Source organism: Anser brachyrhynchus (genome assembly GCF_964034855.1).
Source record: "Anser brachyrhynchus genome assembly, chromosome: Z".
NCBI classification, from domain to species: Eukaryota; Metazoa; Chordata; class Aves; order Anseriformes; family Anatidae; genus Anser; species Anser brachyrhynchus.
In genome coordinates, this window is record NC_137697.1 from 79,750,437 (window position 1) to 79,769,432 (window position 18,996).

The 18,996-nt window shown below is 45.9% G+C and overlaps 1 protein-coding gene across 10 annotated transcripts in view; it reads right to left on the bottom strand.

Moving 5' to 3' along the window:
- FRMPD1 (FERM and PDZ domain containing 1) overlaps nucleotides 1–18,996 on the bottom strand; it is a 57,483-nt gene that overhangs the window by 4,541 nt on the left and 33,946 nt on the right. For 7 of the 10 annotated variants that reach the window (XM_080574945.1, XM_080574944.1, XM_080574946.1 and 4 more), the window contains 10 exons: nucleotides 16,145–16,252; nucleotides 10,481–10,576; nucleotides 7,912–8,037; nucleotides 6,661–6,780; nucleotides 6,208–6,344; nucleotides 5,012–5,138; nucleotides 4,514–4,609; nucleotides 3,079–3,261; nucleotides 2,500–2,647; nucleotides 1,002–1,814 (listed from right to left, as the gene is read on the bottom strand). In XM_080574945.1, the coding sequence (XP_080431071.1) occupies nucleotides 1,002–1,814; nucleotides 2,500–2,647; nucleotides 3,079–3,261; nucleotides 4,514–4,609; nucleotides 5,012–5,138; nucleotides 6,208–6,344; nucleotides 6,661–6,780; nucleotides 7,912–8,037; nucleotides 10,481–10,576; nucleotides 16,145–16,252 (1,954 nt within the window). Of the gene's footprint in view, nucleotides 1–1,001; nucleotides 1,815–2,499; nucleotides 2,648–3,078; nucleotides 3,262–4,513; nucleotides 4,610–5,011; nucleotides 5,139–6,207; nucleotides 6,345–6,660; nucleotides 6,781–7,911; nucleotides 8,038–10,026; nucleotides 10,212–10,480; nucleotides 10,577–16,144; nucleotides 16,253–17,036; nucleotides 18,893–18,996 lie in introns of those variants that run through there. The other 3 variants (XM_080574951.1, XM_080574950.1, XM_080574943.1) reach the window with 3 other exon arrangements.

An 18,996-nucleotide genomic window follows, 5' to 3' on the forward strand; every position in this document is an offset into this window, starting at 1 on the left:
CTGACTGCAGGTACAGCTATAATTCTCAAGTTAAATTTGCTGATAAAAGCAGCACGCTAGAGTATTACCTACAGGAGCAGATTTATTAACACTGAAGAGAAGCATCGGAAATTTCCAGCCCGGATATTTAGATCATAAAAACACACAGAGATGACAGTTTCGTGCCTGAACACTGTATTGTCACCATGCATGAACTCAAAAGCCAACACTGTTTTAACTACATAAAATGAATTCTTAAGTTCAGTCAGTGCTAGCAGAGCCGGTTAATTCAGAAAACAAGAATCCTCTCCTTTCTGAGAAAATACAATTACAGAGAGCTGTTGCTCAGCCGTAAGTCTACCCGCCCCATTTACATAGCATGCCTCTAACCCCTAAATTTGTTTTGATCTCAGGGGTGCATGGAACAATAAGCTGTTTTACAGCTTCCAGCTTTCCCAAAACTTGAAGGAGAATAGCAGAGTGAAGGTAGTGCCTACCAGGAATATCTGTCATCAAGGTGTCTGCTAGTGCCAGGGCATACATCTTTCCTGCATTCTGTTTCTGGAACTCATTACCTCTTCCATCACCAAAGACTCAGCCTATACAGAAGGATGCACAGAACTTACTCCTGCAGCACGATGGCTTCAAGATCAGACAGAGCCATACTTTGGTATTCTGGAATTCCTCCAGAAACCTGGGGACTTCCCAGAACGCCAAACTCATTTGAAAACTGACTCTTTTTCAGACTGAGTGCTTAGATGTGAAGACAAATCTCCCTGCCAGGCTGCTGTTCTGACCTCTATATGCACACTCACTGACAGCTTTGTAAAGTATTCTCGATGAAGAGTGGCTTGCAGAGAACGGGTGTTCAAAGGTCTTTCAACAATCTTGGGAAAACTATGAACAGCTGAAGGATGCTCTTTCTCAGAAGACTGACATGGCAAACAGGCATCACCCCAGCTCAGGAGAAGGAAGGAAGGTGAGAACAGGAGGTGACCTGCAGTGGGTGGGTACGGGTTTACCTGCCAGGGTGTCTGGGGGGCTGAGGCTGTCTGCAGCGTCGTAGAACTCTTCCTCTGAGCTGGTGTCACCAAAGCCCGGGGGTGGCTCCAAAATGAGATCGCTTGCTTCTGCTGCCTGCTCCGCTCCACAGTGTGCCTCTTCCTGGGCAGACACATCTTTCCAAGGACTTCTTCCAGGGCTGTGACTGATGTTGCTCTTCTCTACACTACCTGCAGGGGATACGCTGCAACACAGGCTGTAATAGCCCATGGCATTTCTCTCAGATAGCTTGGTCCCTAGCATAGACACACCGATGTCCACTCCTCTCTCCTCCCACGGGCTGTGCTCACATCCGTGCTCCTCTGCTTCTGGTACCTGCAAGAAACAGAAGAAGTCCCTGTCTTCTGCCCTTCTGGAGCCTTCTGCAGCACAAATGGGGAAGAAACTCTCATCTGAGTTGTTCATTTCGTGCACAGTTGGTGTGTAGAAGTGGAAGAACTCTGGCCTGGAGGAAGAGCAAGCTTCCAACTCATCTTCCTCCAGTGCATCCATTGAGTCACTTGAGCCACTCGTCTTAAACCCCCGGCTCTCTGTGTTGGCTGAATCTGAAGCCTCAGATGTACTGTCTGTTGTGTTGCCACCCGCATCGTGTTGGTCACTTCCTCCAGCCTGGGGCTTTGTGCTGTCCTCCTCTCGGCTGTGAAGCTCTCCCAGCTCCTTCTCGCACACAGGAGGGGTGCTGCTGTATGCTGCAGGCATGCCCAAGCAATGCTCCGAGGAGGAATCCAGTTCCCAGGAGTCTTCAGAATCACTGCAGGTTCGAGATTCATATCCTGTGATTTAAACACATCTGTCAGCCTGTCCTTTGCGGTGGCAAAGAGGAACTGCCAGAAAAGGGTTTACAAACTTGGTCACACAGTAGGGATTCAAAGCCCAGAGAACTCTGCCTTCAGTTCCTCATCAGTAAACAACGTAAAGATGCAATCTGACCTGCAGGGTCATAACCCGTAAGTGGAGGCTTGGTCCTTCCTGCCTGCTTTGTCTGGTTTTACTGCAGAACAGTAACCAAAGGGAGCTGCAGAAAAGCAGCCAGGCAACACGTTGCCTAAAGCCTCTGCCTGCAAACCCTATTAGACTGGAGTTATCCTTACAAGAGACAGGACAGCATGGCAAACAGATTCTCCTTCTCCTGGCCAGCAGATGCTGGCCAGAGGGTAAATTGTTCTGGAGGCTGGTAAAAGAGCACAAGTGCTCAGTAACAGGTTTGCTATTTCAATGACAGAAACAGCCTCCACTTCTTGGAGAAAGATGATAATCACTCCTTCTCTCCCCCTGCCCAACAGGTCTGGGGTTCAAGGAAAAATGGCAGTGACACTAAGGCTGATAGTCTCAAAATTTTGTAGTTGTCACTGTTCATTCCCAGGCTACTGTTCTACCATGACACTGTTCTCAAGAGGGAATAACACCAATACTGCTGGATGATCCACCCACTTTCTCCCCATTCTTTGGCAAATTAACCTTCTTCAGCTGAGACACGGTGCGGTTGCTGTCTTTTCTCTCCCCAAGTAAATATGGAGGCATTCGCATCCACGAACAGTCTGTAGTAGCCAATGATGAGGCAAACAAGATCTTTTGCACTGTTTGATTCCAGCAGCAGGGTCAGCATCTTTTTTTTTTTTTTTCAGTAGGGGAACAGAAAACAGCAACAATGTTAGAACAGGCAAACATCACCTGTACCACAATCTGCAGGAACATGCGGCACACTGAAAAGACATTTCCTCTCCCCCATATGGCCATAATTGTACAGCACTCTGTTTCTGTATGAAACACAGAGAAAGAAGAGAAATAGTTTTTGTTGTGTTTTCTTTGATAGGTCTCACTGATAAAGCACAGCAAGAGTAACAACTTTTCTTCGCTCATTTGATATTCTTCCTATAAGCTCTCCCTTCTTAGTCTATTCTAAGCCTTTTGTAATAATGATACCATCAGCTTAATGTCAGATTTAATTAAAAAAAAAAAAGACAGTGTGCATGACTCCCCCCTTTTTCTCTGTCCCTGACACAGCCACATGCTGGCTACCACCAGAGCACCACTTACCTTCAGATCCTGTAGGTAGATTTTTACCATGCTCACTTTCTCAGACTCCTCTGTAAGCTCCACCCTGCTGATGTTTGCAAACTCTGCCAGACTTGTTATGATGTTTAGCTTGCTATTGATAATCTGGCTCACCCCATACTTGGCACCCACCAGCAATGCAACGTATGATTCTCTGTCCTGTAGCTGTAGGGAGAGAGGTTGAATCTTTAGCTGAAATCTAAGCAGGAACCCATTTGCCTGTGCTGGGCAGGGACTCCTCAGCCACCCATTCTTTTGTGGTATCTTTTAACACTGGACTCCCTTTACAACTGGACTCTAGCCAGCTGCAAAGGGAGCCCCTTGTTACTTACAGGCCGTCAGGTCACCTGCTCCTGGCCGTTCTCTTCTCTGACTTGGGGACCGCCAGTTTCCCTGTGTCCCCAAGGCAGGTGGCCCCAGAGGTGCACCAGCCATCTAGCAGATCCAAAGAGGTGGTCAGCAGCAGCTTGCTATCAGAAGTGTCACCTGGCTGGCTGTGCCAGATAGACCTAGTAAGACCTACTGGAGCTGGCCAGAAACTTCAAGAAGGCATTTTTGGTTTTGGAAGCAATATCAAGACTTTCTGTTAGGATCAGACACTTGAAAAAAAAAATGTGTTAACTTAATGCCCATATAGTTTGGCAGAAATATTTCAATTTGCACATAAGTGTAAACCTAGACATTACTGCAAACCATTCAGAAAGGTCCTCCTCTGGTACAGGCCCACCTACACTGCTCAGCACTCTATGAACTGCTTGTGGTCCATCATTCATTACAGATCCACACAGGGAGAGGCAACTAGCCAAGAAACCTCTTGCCTGAACAGCGTTCTTTTTTACAGAAAGGTTTAAGATTGGCCAAAACATTTTCATAACAGTTGTTCTTGAAACATGCTCAGATCTTAATCTTTGAATGCCTTTTGACATTCAAAACATGGACAGAGTTCATCCGAAGGGCCAGTCACAAACTTCAATTAGGAAACTATGCATAATTACCGGGTAACTGTTATTGACTTCAGTGGAGCTATGCTGAGTTACCCTTGCAGACACCCTGACCAATAATTACCATGATGTCCCAGGGCAGGGAAGAGTGGTATTATACTGGAGCTCATTGAAACAGCATCAGCAGAGCCAATGTTACATTTTCTACGAGCATCAACAAAGCAAAGACATGGAAGAAGGCTCAGCTGCTAGTCTTACATCAACAATGTAGAACAATATTTAAATATTCTTGCTTTGGATAGGGTTTGCTTTGGTTTAGACCTGATCTTGTTCACCGGTGGAAAAAAAAAGGGTAAAACTACTCCTTGTGTCCTGGATTCCCAGTTATTGTCCAAGTACACCGCATGGAGGATGCACAGAGGAGGCATTGAGACAGCATATCAAACCCCAATTACATTGATAAACAGCACTCATACCATCAGGGTGGCATTAAAGATCTTCCCATTGTACATCTTCAGGTCACTCAGGATTTGTAGGTAGTTCAGACGCACTTGGACTGCTGCGAGCATATGCTTCATTTTGCAAGAGAAGAAACATCGTTTAGAAACGTGACAGAGAATAAGATTTGTCAGGTAGCCTACTGGCTAGAAGACATTCTTTTCATGCAGGACACAGTATTTGACCAACACATATAGCTTGCTTTCCATAAGCAATAAATCTGAATAGAACCATACTATATTACCACAATTACCATCTGACAACTGCACAAGCAAACTGCATCACAACACACTGTATGGGGAAATGAGGGTGCATATGCTGCAGAGATGACAAAATGAAAATATGAGGAAAAAACAAACAAACAACAAGCAGTCACACAGAGAAGAGACCCGCACAGGAAAGACATGCCCTCTTCGGCCTTGAGAAATGCTGCCAGCATTCCAGGAAGCACCTCAAACGCAGGCCACGCGTACTACCTTCTGCCGAGGGTCCAGCAGGATCTGGTTCCGCTTCATATGGTAGCTGATGGCTTTCTTGATATCCTTCCCTCTCATGTTTCGAAGCAAAGTTGGTGAGATGAAGTTTTCAATTCCCCAGTCTCTCCTGCCAGAAAGACAGGAAGGGGAACGAAAAAGGTCCCAACTGCGCTGTCCCACAGCAACAAGGGAACATGCTGAACGGCAGCCAGCTGATGGGGTCGGAGGCACACGTGGTCTCATGCAAAACACCTGCTGTGCAGGAGACAATCTAAAAGCTCAGTAAGCATATTGGTCTTGTCTGTCCTTGCCACGCGCAGGATGAAAACTCTGTCTTTACAATCTCTTTACTTCGGTTACATGATTACTACATTTCAATATCTCTGGTTCCCTAGACCCAAAAACATGACACATCTGTTTTGCTGAAAAGTTTACTCAACTGAAGTATTAAATATCCACGACCTAAGAACGGTGTACTGGTCTGTACTTGCTTCTCACTCTCCACTAACAGCATGCGGTTGAGTATGTCTGGCTGTACACAGGGAATCAGTGGCACTGTATAGCGTGGTTTTGGCTCTGTGGTGCAGTTACAGCACCAATGCCAGTTACTTAATGATTGACCCATGACAATTGCTTAAAGCACGGCTGGTCTTCAGGAAAAGTGTGATCTAACATCACTGGCAGGCAGCACATCACACCTGCTGCTTGTGAAAACTTTTTCTGTGTTGTTTTCCAGATCTTATTATTTCACATAAGGACTGAAATTAGGTATTTCTGGGAAAGTTCTGGTGGGTGAATGGATGTAAAGTACTGACTGGGAAAATTTGGTGATTTTTCTCTCTCCAAATTACAGCTTGCATATTTCAGTATACTGGCAGAAGCAGCCTTAGTAAGCACAATTAAGCAGGAGATTTGCAATTTGATGTCCCTCCTGAACCAGAATCAGTATCTCTGTCTGCTTAGGGACATGCTCAGATGTTAAAATACCCATACTATTTAGGCAACTCAGCAGGTTAAAGACAGGGAGGCTCAGGCAGCTACCTTGCATTAGAACAACAGGCAAAACGAACAGACTATAGTCTCTTTGGGTCAGAGACAGTCTCCTAACCGGAACTAAATACTGGGCAAACACAGAGCTGATGACACTATTTCTTCCAGGCTTACTCACAACATAACACAGAAATTTTGGAACTTACTCAATGTATTTCAAGGATACTTTCTGTGGGTGAGCACAAGCATAGATTCTCTCTTGTATGTGTAGAGCAGCCAGACGTAACGCCACACTGCATTTCATTTCCACAGCAAACCTTTCCTGAAGCACATCGCTGCAGCTCTGGAACAAACAGAGCTCAGTTAGCATGATGTCACTATCACGGAGCTCAGAAAGAAGTCAGGATAAGACCTCTTACATGACTACTACAGGCCAAATAGAGGGAGTCACCCAGCTCATTTCATTATCATTCTGTTAAAAAGCCAAGCTCACAAACTGATTTAAGAATTTAATGCAAGTTCAGTACAAATGCTTTATTCTTATATGCTCTGCATTTCATATTCATGTAACTGAACTGGCTTAAAGCATGCTTCAGCGTAAAGCAGAAATGAGAACTGGATGGGAAAAGATCCAGAATTATGAAATGCCTCAATTTCACCTGCAGGTAGAGATATTCGAAGGCAACTGGGTCTTCCTGCAGGAGGTCTAAGGGATCCTTTGGGACAAAGCAAATTCTGAAGAGGCACCGGTAGTCATGGGATTCTCTTTTTTGGACCACCTGCAATGGACAAACAGCATCATACCAGAACAACTGGTGCAGTCCCTCCATACATGCATACTGAGCACCTGGCTCATATGGACGCACAGAAATCATTCAAAGCACTGGCAAGTGGGATGGCTGCAGATTGGCCACTGTTCTTAGCAAACACAGGGAGATGCTTCTGTATTTCTATCTTAGATTGTTTTTCTGGTTTTTGCTTCTTCCTGTGGTAGAGCCCAAGCAGCATTTGATAGAACTTTATTAGTATCTACTGATCTCATATTTGTAGCATAAGCATGACAGAGGTTTCAAGGCCATATGAAAATTGCAAAGGGGCAGGTTTCTCTGCTTTAAAGTTTGGTCTTAAGATACAGCAGCCCAAAGCAGACACTTGGATCATCACCATAATTTCACTACAATGTAAGATCCCTGGGTTATATATTAGCATATTTAATTCTGGGCAAATCCAGTACAAGTTAATCAACAAAATCTACACAGAAATTCTCAGACACATGCTCAAGGGATGGATGGTATTAACTAACAAACCTCTCTGCATTACAGTGGATCACCAACCAGCAAAGTGTCGTGTTCATACTGCTGACTCACAAGTAGACTCATTATCCCAAATTAGATTAGCTCAGAATTACTAACAGAACAACAGAATTACTAACAGAGCTAACCTCGTGTTTGTTTTTTTATTAGGAATTTGATCAAAGTTGGTGCTTGGCTGGGTTAACTCTTTGACTATCAAGGAAACTGCAAATGGCTCAATACACAGCTATTTCAAGACAATTTCAACCGATCCTCTGTGTTGATGGGCCTGTCTGATAGGTGGCACAAAGCATACTCGTCCCCTGATTGCTCTACATAATCCAAGCCACATCAGCCTGTGGGTATTGCTCTGCAAGTTCTCTAAAGGGAGTGAGGCGCTTCTGAAAGCTCTGTTTCTCAGGGGGCTCTGGCTAATGCAGTAGTAACACATGCAAAAAGCAGAGAGAGAAGAGGGAAGCATCTCTGAAGATGGGGCCAAGGCCATTCTCTTTTGTGACACCTGCGGAGCTGGGCCTTCTCCACACCTCGCTGGCTACAACTCACTGGTGTCGGTGCCCCCCAGCACAGCTGTGGGGCCACGCAAGGAGTTCTCCACACCTGCTCAATGAGCTCCTCCTCATGCAGCAAGTGGACCTTCGCTGCATTGTACTGCTCCTCCAGGGTGAGGGCGAAGTGTGCAATGCTCCGGATAGAGAGCTTCTCCTTCAAGGTGAGAACAATATCCTGGGAAGGGAAAGCACATGGATGGTCAAATATTTAAATACAGTTGTTGATCAATACTAGCACACTGAGTGTAGATGATTCCAGTCAGCCTCTGGAAGCTGTGTGGGACAGCAACGAAAGGGCAGCCAAGGGCACTCAAAGGCACCCAAGAGTCTCTGCAGCCAAGAACAACCTTGCTGCAGCAACATAGCAGCAGATTTTTTAGTGGTGTTTCACAGGAAACCAGTGCCTTCCTTTCTTCACTGACAATTTCTGAACACGATGATCTGGACAGACCACTGAGGTCTCCAGGTTAGAGAAAGCCTGTAAGTTCATCAGAAGTGGAGGTACAGATGATGACAGACTCTCTGTGATGCCAAGCACAAGCTTGGTGGTTAGTCCCTGTGCTATCACAGCAGGAACAGCCAAGCAAGGGAAGTGTACATCAGCCAGGCAGGACAGTGTTCAGAGCCACCCATGTACACTGATGCTGCCCAGTGGGCAATGAAGGGAGCCAAAGGAACTGCAGGGGAAGCATGGGAAGAGCAGATGAAGGGAGGAAAACATTATTTTTAGTAGGGCAGGAGGTCAAGGGAGGGAAACTGCAGCTTGCTGTGTTAAGAGTGCAGTAAGATGCAAATCTTCAAGGTGTAGTAGGCATCAAATTAATTTCCTAGAGTTCCATGGCCTGGGCTGCTTCATGTCCAAAGTTTTTGAATTGTGGTTTTTAAGTTTGGTAGCTTTGAACACTTCGTCACCTTCAATTCTAATATTTGCTGTTAACCATTCTAGCTTTCTAGAACTCTACAACACTTTTTGAAGAAAGTGAAAAGAACTGGTGAAAAACATTTTTCTCCACCAAACCCCAAGAATTTGGGACCATAATCATTAGTGAAAATCTTACCAAAGTCAATGTAATGTTTCAGTTATATGAAGAGTTCTGTTGGAATATTAAATGTCATGGAAATAAATGGGTTTGTTTTTGGCAAACAGAAAACATTACATAAGGCTTGACTAAGTACAAACTGAAACAGAACTCCTTCAATGCATTCAGTTCTCATAGGGCGAGCATAAATATTTGACTCGTATCAGTTTTATGCAAGGATCTCTAAAACAATACAGGAACTTTAGAAAACAATTATTTCAGAAAGTATTTTACACATTTGAGTGTTACTGTGAGGATGCTGGTGAGGGTTTCACTCAACTTGGTATGGAAAAGGTTGTTCCAGGTTAGAGGTGAGGAACTCAAGTCAAACATGAGGAGCTAATCCATCTTTTAGAAGTAAATCCCTTGCAGATGGACATTCAAATCTTTTTTCAACTCACTCCCCACTTCCTCACTGCCTCCTTGTTTTATTTCACTATTTTCTTTTTATCTGCCCAGCAAATGATTCTCTCAAGGTTTGCAGGGACTTCACTGCATGAGAGACCATAACAGCTTTGTGAAGTTGGGATGAAGTAGACAATAAAGTTCTTTTTCAAGAAAGTCTTAATTGCATTATAAATAAATTCTCCTTGCTTTGCCCTGAATATTCTTCCAGCCCAATTGTGTCTAGTCTGGTCATCACTTATCTTTCCACAGTGACTGCACTGCTGCAGGAAAATATTTAACACTTAAAAGAAATTACGGCCTGCCATCAGTGTGAACAAGCAAAGTTCATTAACTCCAACAGAAACAGTGAGCAACACTGCAGATCAGTGCAGATCAGGCCAGAAAAACTCAGTTTGTAGGCCTTAGTCTAAATATGACAATTATGGAAAGTGTTGGATTAATGGCTTTAGAACCTGGTGCCTTGTATTTTGAAGAAAATGATGGTTAACTCATCTGTGATGCTTCCAAGCACAACTAATCCTAGGGAGGTGGTGCTGCTTTTCATCTCAAGGGGTTCATCGGTTTTCATGTCCCTGCAGGGAAGATGTTTTCACCAATGCAGAAATGAGGCTGCAACATGGACCTGGGCTTCAAATAACAAGGCACAAGTGCACTTGCTGAGCTCACGCAATACCCACACCTGGACTCCACTCTCCACATCCCAGGCCAGGAAACTTTTTCTCCTTCTCAGGTATGCACATCGTCAGTGCTATATTAAACAACCTTCTCCTCTGCATTTGGTCATGTGGTTTCCTAGGAAAGCAAAGTGTGTGTGGACAGCCGGTGATCTGTCAATCCTCCAAGCAAGCTGTCTTCTTGCACAACTTCAACCACACTTCACAAAGTTGTAGTGGTCTCCTAGCCAAGCTTCTGTAAGTTCTGTGAAAACCAGTTGCTGAGAAGAAAACAAAGAACCAAAGTAAAGCTTCCCCTTCAGGAAGGACAAGGAAAATCCAGCTTGCTCAGCAGCAGTTGGCAATCCAATTGGCACCAGCTGGCCAATGCAAGCAAGAGGTTCCAAGTTCCACTACATGCACTGTTGCAACTGGACTGAAGAGAGGTGGTGGGAATGAAGACAGACAACCAAGTTACCTTTACAGTAGTGCTTGTCTCAAACCTGAAAGCTTTTGTCTGCCCATTTTCCAAGTATACTTTGAGAACGTTTGGCATACAAAGAAGAGAATTCCCCTGCAGAACAAAAGAAACAACACTAATTAATCATTGGACATTATGCCTCTGGGCACCAGGCTGCTCTGCCTGACACAGTACATTAAATCATAGAATGGTTTGGGTTGAAAGAGACCTTTAAAGACCACCTAGATCCAATCCCCCTGCCACGGGGTGGGGCACCTTCTGGTAGATCAGGTTGCTCAAAGCCCCATCCAACCCGGCCTCGAACATCTCCAGGGACAGGGCTTCCACAGCTTCTCTGGGTAACCTGTTTCAGTGCCTCACTGCCCTCACAGCAGAAAATTTTTTCCTTATGTCTAATCTAAATCAAGCTTCTTTTAGTTTAAAACTGTTACCCCCTTGTGTTATTACTACCGGCCTTGGTAAAAAGCCTCTCTTTATCTTTCTTATAAATCCCCATTGAAAGTATTGAAAGGCTGCAATAAGGTCTCCCCAGATCCTTCTCCACGCCGAACAACCCTCTCCGCTTTTCTTCACAGGAGAGGTGTTCCAGCCCTCTGATCATTTTTGTGACCCTCCAACTGGACCGGCTCTAGCAGGTCCGTGTCTCTTTTTCTGTGCCGAACGCAGTACTCCAGGCAGGGTCTCATGAGAGCACCAAGGAGGGTGAGAATCACCACCCTCAATGCCATGCTTCTGGTTATGCAGGTGTGCTGGGGCTGGCTGGGATGGAGCTACCTTTCCTGCAGCAGCCCACACGGTGCTGCGCTCCGCGCTTGCAGCTAGAGCAGCGCTGCTATCAGCCCGGCGCTGTGTCTGCTGCTGAGCAGCGCTGGCGCCGCACCAAGACTCCCTCCGAACCCCACAGAACCACCAGGCTGCGGCTGGGCAAGAGGTGGCAGGGGAGACCACCAGGGCAGCTGACCGAAACAAAAGGGTTATTCCATAGCACATGGTGTCACGCTCAGCAATAAAAGGTGGGGAAGGGGAACGAGGTGGGGTGCTCTCATCATGAAGACGTCTGTCCTCACAAAACACTGCTACGCTTATTACGGCCCTGCATCACAGTCTGTAGCTGAACACCGCTTATTGATGGGAAGTGGAGATCTTTTTTCTTCTCTGCTTCCACACAGCCTTTGCTTGTTTTTTCCCTCTTCCTTTTCATTTTAATTAAATTATCCTTATCTCAACCTGTAAGTTGTTTTTCTTTTTTCTTTCCAGCATACTTTCTTCTCGCTTTTCTTTTGAGTTATGGTGGAGTTTGGCTGCCCAGACAGGTATAATCACCAGGGCAGGTTAGGATATGACTAGTTTTTTGCAGGCACACATTGCCAGCTCATATGTAATTTTTCATCCACTAATATCCCCATATACTTCTCCACAGGGCTGCATTCGTCATCCAGTCTGTTCTGATTAGGGATTGTCCCAATTCAGGTGCAGCACCTTGCACTTGGCCCTGCTGAACTTCATGAGGTTCGCATGGCTCCACTCCTCAAGCCTATCAAATGAAAATCTTCCTCTACTTTTACAACCGTCTTTTATGGCACCACTTATTCTGTAAGTATGTTCCTAGGACAGAGCGAGGGAAGGAGAGTATAACAAACACCTTTACCATAAATCTCCATCTAGTTCAACAGCTGCACATGGCCCAGCAATGCCCACCGTCTGGTTCCCACATAGCATAGGAAGACCTGACAGATACTGGAAGCTGAGAGCTATCCTCCCACCTTGTCAGAGAAGGAGCAACGGCTGTCGGAAAAGACATCTTCCCATTACCGGGCAGCAGGCAGCACTAACCTCCCACGCTGACACTTTCCTCCCGCTGGCAGCAACCATGCCTTCAGCTCAAGACCTATCTAAATCCTCCATGCTACCAAAAAAGCACCTCCCTTCAATGCTCTGGGAAGGACCTGGAAACATATTATATTCTCTTTCTGGGGCTGCCTAGAGTTGCACCTTCCACATTCTTCCTTTAGTAGAGGTCATTTGCACCTTTCTTCTTGTTTTTAGCCTTGCTCTTGTTCTTCTTTCGTACTGAGAAAGCTTACTCCTCCATCCTTGGACTTCACATTCAGCACATCTTTCTTATGTTCTTGAACCAGCATATTCTTCCAGTTTTAAAACAGTTTAATCTACTTGTCACGACACTACCAAGGCTGAATATGGCATTTTGAAGATGATCTCTCCTACATTTCATTTGCTGTGCAACACCTTATAAATCTCACAACCTTAGTTGCTTTTGATAGTGAGTCCATATGCCATGTAAGTACCACAAGTAAGCATATAAAGACACTTCTGAATTTTGTTCCTTGTTTCTCCCCTCCCTGTTTTGTTGGGTTCAAACAATCTACAGTCACCACTGAGAAAAGTGAGCAAACATTGTGACTGCTCCTGAGCACAAGCTCTAACTCTTTCATGCTAAGTAACATGAAGACATCACATCTTTGACAGCCTTTGCTTCCTCCATCAATTTCAGAAAAGTGATGCTGGTTTACACCTAATCCACTATTTTTCTAGTAGCTCCACATATTGTCATATATCACCTTGTACAGCCAGAACTTTAAGTCTATACATAAATTCTCATATACAATTTAAGTATCATCACTTTCCTGGTCAGATCCAATTAACTGACCAGAATATCCAGATGGGATTTCTCTCTGATAGACTACTATGAATTCATTCTGAAAGCTTCAGCTATTGCTTAAGCCTGTACCCCTCGTGTTTTGTCTGGTACAAGCTTGATTTACTCCAGATTACAGCTAGGCCCACAGGTTCTAGTAATACATTGACTGATGCTGACTTCATGATCCTGAGGGACCTGACTCTTGCATATCATTCAGCTGTATGGAAATATGTACTGAGCTCGTAACATAAAATGGAGGCTGGGTAGCACTGAGGTTCATCAACAATTTATGTTCCTAAACTGTAGTTTCAGGTTTCAACTGCAAAAGGCAGCTTCTGGGTTCCTTCCAATTGCCACAGAGATAATTTAGTCATCAGCATCAATGCTCCATTAAGATCACAAGAGCGGTGTTGTTTACTGAAACAGGAGTCTCTGCAGTTTTTCAGGGCCATGATACATTTTTGCTTGCCTTAATATAGCACTCCTTCTAAAAGAGGGTAGTTCTGAAACATGCAAGCAGAGTATCTAGTATCTGCTGTCTATGCAAACACTGCTTTTCCAGAAAGATGTAATAAATGCTCTCCTGCTCTGGATAGCATGCCAGGGAAGCAATGGTCCTGACATGCCCAGGTGCAAGTACCAGAGAATTCACACTGTGCCTGTCTGCTAGGCTGGTGACATCCAGGACATTCACCTCTGCTCTGATGTAGGGGGGAGAAAAGGAAAGTGATTGAAAGTTTTCCACATAGAAAGCTCTGCCTGAGCTCACTGCCACCAGAGATGAGAGACAAGAGACAGCCCAGAAGAGAGGAAGAAAAGGCTAGTTTAAAAAAAAAAGCTAGAAAAGGCTGTGCTTTTTTTGTTTGTTTTTTGTTTTTTAAATAGGTAGGGGATAGTTTTCATCACTGCAAAGAGGAAAAAGCACGATTTGGTCAGATCTTAACAACTGAACAGCACTAACGAGTATTGGAAAGGATGAGGGGCATCTGAATAATGAAATTCTTCATTCCAGAGGGAAAAGGAAAACTCAACATAGTTAAAGACTCCCAATTCACCCCAGTTCATCCCAACCACATTGAACTTAGTAAGTTACACAAAAAACAAAAAAAAAACCACACACTTAATAGCTGTTCTTACTTTTCTTACTTTTGGATCAGCTACAAGTATTCCCAGTGCTTGCCTTTTTCTGCCACAGTAAGACCCACATCTACTCAGCTCATTTGTTATCAGTACCAGAAACATTGTGATAAATTTGCAGCATCTCTACAGCGAGCCATGATCTTGTTTCACATCAGAACAGCTGATCCCAGCTCAGGTTACAGGTGGTCTATCACAGAGCCGGCTGTGAATGCCCTGCAGACACCCTCTGCAAGGATATCGTGGTGTAACTGCCTAAAGTAACTAGGAAAATAAAACTCATATTCACATTTTACAGAAAATGTACAGCATTGAAGAGACTTTCAGGGTAGGGTGTAGCCACATTACCTGAGCGTTCCCTAGGCTTCCAGCCTTCGATGCTATCGCACTGGGGGAACCTGGTGTGCTGGCCCTAAGGAACAGTACGGAGCGCAGAGCGGCGTGGAGACACCGCGGCTAGGCTCTGTCACCAGGTGGGGACTCGATTGTTCTTGTGCACACCGAGACCGATAAGCTGCACTTTTTGCTACCCCGAGCCAACGACCTGTCATGTTTTGACAAATGCTGTACTCTCGTGTACTTTTGCTCATTATAATATCATTATAATACCAAAACACACCTCCATCCCAAAAGCTACCCGCCTCCAAGGTGCGACCACCCCTCACTGAGCACGCGCTCTGAATTTCTCGGAGCCCATTCCTTTAAACAGAGACAGGAAAACTTTTCACCAATCATAACTAAGATATGCTTGACTAGAGTCACTCAAGCTCCACCTAAAAGATAGAAAATAATATAAATTGGCCTATGGGAGAGGGGATGTTAGGGAAGATACCATCGTCAGGGAATACACCATCCCGAGGACCTCCTGACTCCTGGGATCAGTCGACGGGCAGAGCCTCTCTTCCCCCCCACACTGGGACGCCTTTGGGTGAGGTTTGAACACTTGGTTATACTGTGTGTCTCCGCGGAAACTTAGAAATCTCTATAGAGTCTTTGTGCCTTTTAACACGTTAATTTTCAGGCCGCGCACCTGTGTATTTCATGCATGCTAGCTTGCTTTTGCAGACAGTAAATTATCGCTGGCAATCCAAAGAACCTGTGTACCCGCTGCTGTAATAAATTGCACTTAACTGCATTGTTCCTAGCTGTGATACTTCTCATTGAACACAACCAGAGTAAGGGCGTGGTACGTTATTGGTGAATCCGTGACCGTGGTAGTTCAGTACCCTGAATCCGACTGGACTTGTAACGGTTAATCGGCTACACCCCTTAATGCAACAGATATGAAATACAATAAGCTGTCATCTTAGCTTGAGAACATGTCAAATTTATCTACAAAGCAAAGTCTCCAGTACCAAACTCTGAGCAGAATGGCATCCAAGCACTGCTGAAGGCTAGGAGGAGATAAGCCAGATATTTTGGCAGAAAAAGAACGAGCATTGACAGCAGGATTCACCTCTTATCTTCAGGGTTAGGATTTGTCACGCCCAAACTTCAGTCTACTATGGAGAGAACGGCAATTCAAGAGATGACTAGTACATCCCCTGGTAGCAGTGGCACAGCTGTCTAACGCTGGCATAAAGTTTACAAGGTGGCAAAAGGATAGAAGTAGTACATGCAGATATTTTTCATTAGCCCTGATAAGAAAATGAAAGATAAAGCCTTCTGGGGATGCCAGCACTTCACCAGGTAGCACAGGAAACAAGATGGGACCAAACGCCTGGATGAAAATCCAAGTCAGACAAGCACAGTGAAGGTACAGCCGCTCTGCGGGTCCCGGCCGTGTTGACCCAGCCCAGCATGGGACCCATTTCTTCTCAGCACACAGTGCTCACAGTGCCCACCCGCAGCCAAGCCCCACTGACCTGCGTGTGTCCATTCACCAGCACTTCCTCTGCAAAACGTACTTTCACAGGGTTTGTTTTCAGCCTCGCCCTCTTCTCCGCAGTGAGGAACGATGACTTAGGCCCACCCTGAAAAGATAACAGCACTCAGCTGGCAGCTCAGCCTGTTGTACCCATGCACAGAGGGAGCAGCCCACAGTACAGTCACGGGTGCAGTCACAGCCAGTGCTGCTTACACCGCACCACCTCGCACCTACAGACGCGGGAGACATTAGGAGTCTCTCATCTTCCCGCACAATCCAGGCATGCTGCAGGATTTTGGACCCATCTGGGCGGTCACCGAGCCCAAACCCAGGTGCCCACTAACAAGTGGACAAACATGCAACACATGCTGCGCACAACCAATTTCACTACATATTTGCTCAGTTGCTGTGTTTAAGCATCTGCCCAGCTCCTGCAATGAAACCAGGATCCTGCAGAAAAACTGTTAACCCAACAGCTGGCTTGCGATGGGTATATGTATATATAGACACAGTATACCATAAACTGCCACACACAGAGCGCCTGAAGTCATAGACAAAAACCCTTCTGTCAACGTATCACAAGAACACAGCAGTATATGCAGCACTTTGCAGCACTGACGCGATTTCTAGAGCATACTGACGTATTGCAAGGGTTTCAGAAAACTGTAAGGCTAAAAAGACAACTTGATGTCATCATGCTGCTGTCACATAACCACAATTTCACCACGACACTTTCACAAGAGATAACATGAGCTTAGGAACCACTAGGTTTTTGTACCAATAGGTCCCTCCTCTTGTAAACCATGATATTCCCTACAGAGACGCCAACAGGCGATCAGAGGCAGCATCTCTTAGTATCCACCCAAACAGCTTCCAGGTGGGGCACTTACCACAGTCTCAGCAGAGGCACAAATGCCTCCCAGCCTGCCACAATCATCTTGCTCCAAGCCCATTTGGCAAGGACAGAGGAAGAGAGGTGGGCAGGAGTCTCTGTGCCCTGCCTGCAAGTCCTTCTAGGGACTGCCAGGGCACAGAGAGCATCATGCCCATCAGCTACTCCCAGGAGAGCCTGGAACATCCTGTCTGGCGTGGCCAGAGCAGCCACGTCAGAGGGTCTGATATCCATCGGTGGGAGGCGTTACCTCTCAGCTCTAAGCACAGCTGCCTTCAGAGTAGGGCAAGAGCCAACCCCAAACCCAAGAGACAAGCTGTAGCTGTATTTGGAGGTGTCCTTAAAGTGACCTGCAAAGGAAAAGACAAAAATGGATTTGTGTCCCATTTACTTCTAAAGCAATGCATGAAGGCCTGTGAAGGGTTTTTCCAAATCCCATAAAGGGTTTTCCTAATCTTTTTTTCTCTGAAAAGCAGTTGCATTTCCCCTTGCTGGCTGACATTCAAGTCTTGTACATCTCTCATTTTTCCTTTATCTCCAAAGCTAGACCAAGCACTGGCACGACTGACTGATGTACTGGATATGGGAAATCAAATTAACAAAAGACAGGAAGCCACCGTTCACAGGGTCTGCCTAACACTTTTCTGTTATTTTGGCTTTGTGCACATCTGTTCAATGCCAACACCTAGGAGACTTAGTGCAGGAAAAAGGTATTTAAGAGGCTTTGTGTTTAGTGCATTTTCACTGAACGGTCAAGAAACCTCATAACCTTAAGCCTGAGAGCTCCAGCAACAATTCTGAAGGAGACCAGACATTTTTCTTGTATTTAAGAACAGATCTAAATTTAAAAGTCCAAACAATCAAGTGAAAATCACTCCCCAAAATGTTTGGTAGAGGGAAAAAAAACACCTCCTACAGGCCACCGTCATACATCAAAAGAAGCCAAAAAGCACACAAACCCGATTTTGTCCTTGCTTTGCAGCTCAGCTTTTACACACTTTGAAATCTACGTTGGCACACACATTATGCTGGCAGCACATCCCTGCTGGTGATTTTTACACTGTAGGAATGGGCAACCAGCACTAAAGTTTGTACTAAAACTTGGCTTCTCTTCCCAAAGTAGGATCAACACCCAGGCCCCAGACCTTACTAGAGATAGATCAGGGAAGGACAACCCAGCCGGCACAAGCAGGCTTGCTTGCTCAGGAGAGAGATGGAAGAGTAAAGAGCAGGAGAGGAATTTATAGGCCAGCACTTTGCTCAGCTCAGTCACAGGGCCTGCTGAACTATCAAGTGGAAATCCTCAGGTGGTAATGAACAGGCAGGCAGAGCCCAGAGAAAAAGGGATAAAAGTTTTCCCACGCTCAGAAAGAGTGCTAGGAAGCACCCGAGGTTTGAGAAAACCTCAAGAGCTTTCAAGGAGCATTGAGGGTGAGGGGAGGGTGGCGAGGGGGGTGTCCACAGCCTCAGCATTTGCCTTACAAGTCCTGGGGTGTAGAAGGCTTCCTGACCCCCCCCGGGGCCAGGACAGCTGTGGCACATGGGGAAGCACCCACACTGCTCCCGGCAGGCTGGCATGAGACACGGCATGCAGGGCGAGATGCCTGGGGGGAGGCCTCCTCATGGCCAGGCCCTCCTGGCTCACAGGGCGCTGATGCAGAACCATGGCCAGGCACCTCCTGAGCCCTTCGCAGGCTGCCTCCAGCTCCAAATCACTCACTGAGCCCCTCGCATGGGGCAGGTTCTGTGGGGGCTCTTGCCCCCTGTCCAGGAGAGCTGTGAGGCTTTACCACTGGTTATCCCTAGAAGCTCTTCAAAAGGCACAGGTGTGCGCAAAGGCAGCGGTTCCTTGCAGCTCCCTCACGGCTTCAGTCAAGCCCATGCATCCTGCACGCCAGCCCATCTGCCCCACCTTCCCAGGGCTGCCCAGGATGGGGAGTGCTGAGAGTGCTCGAGAA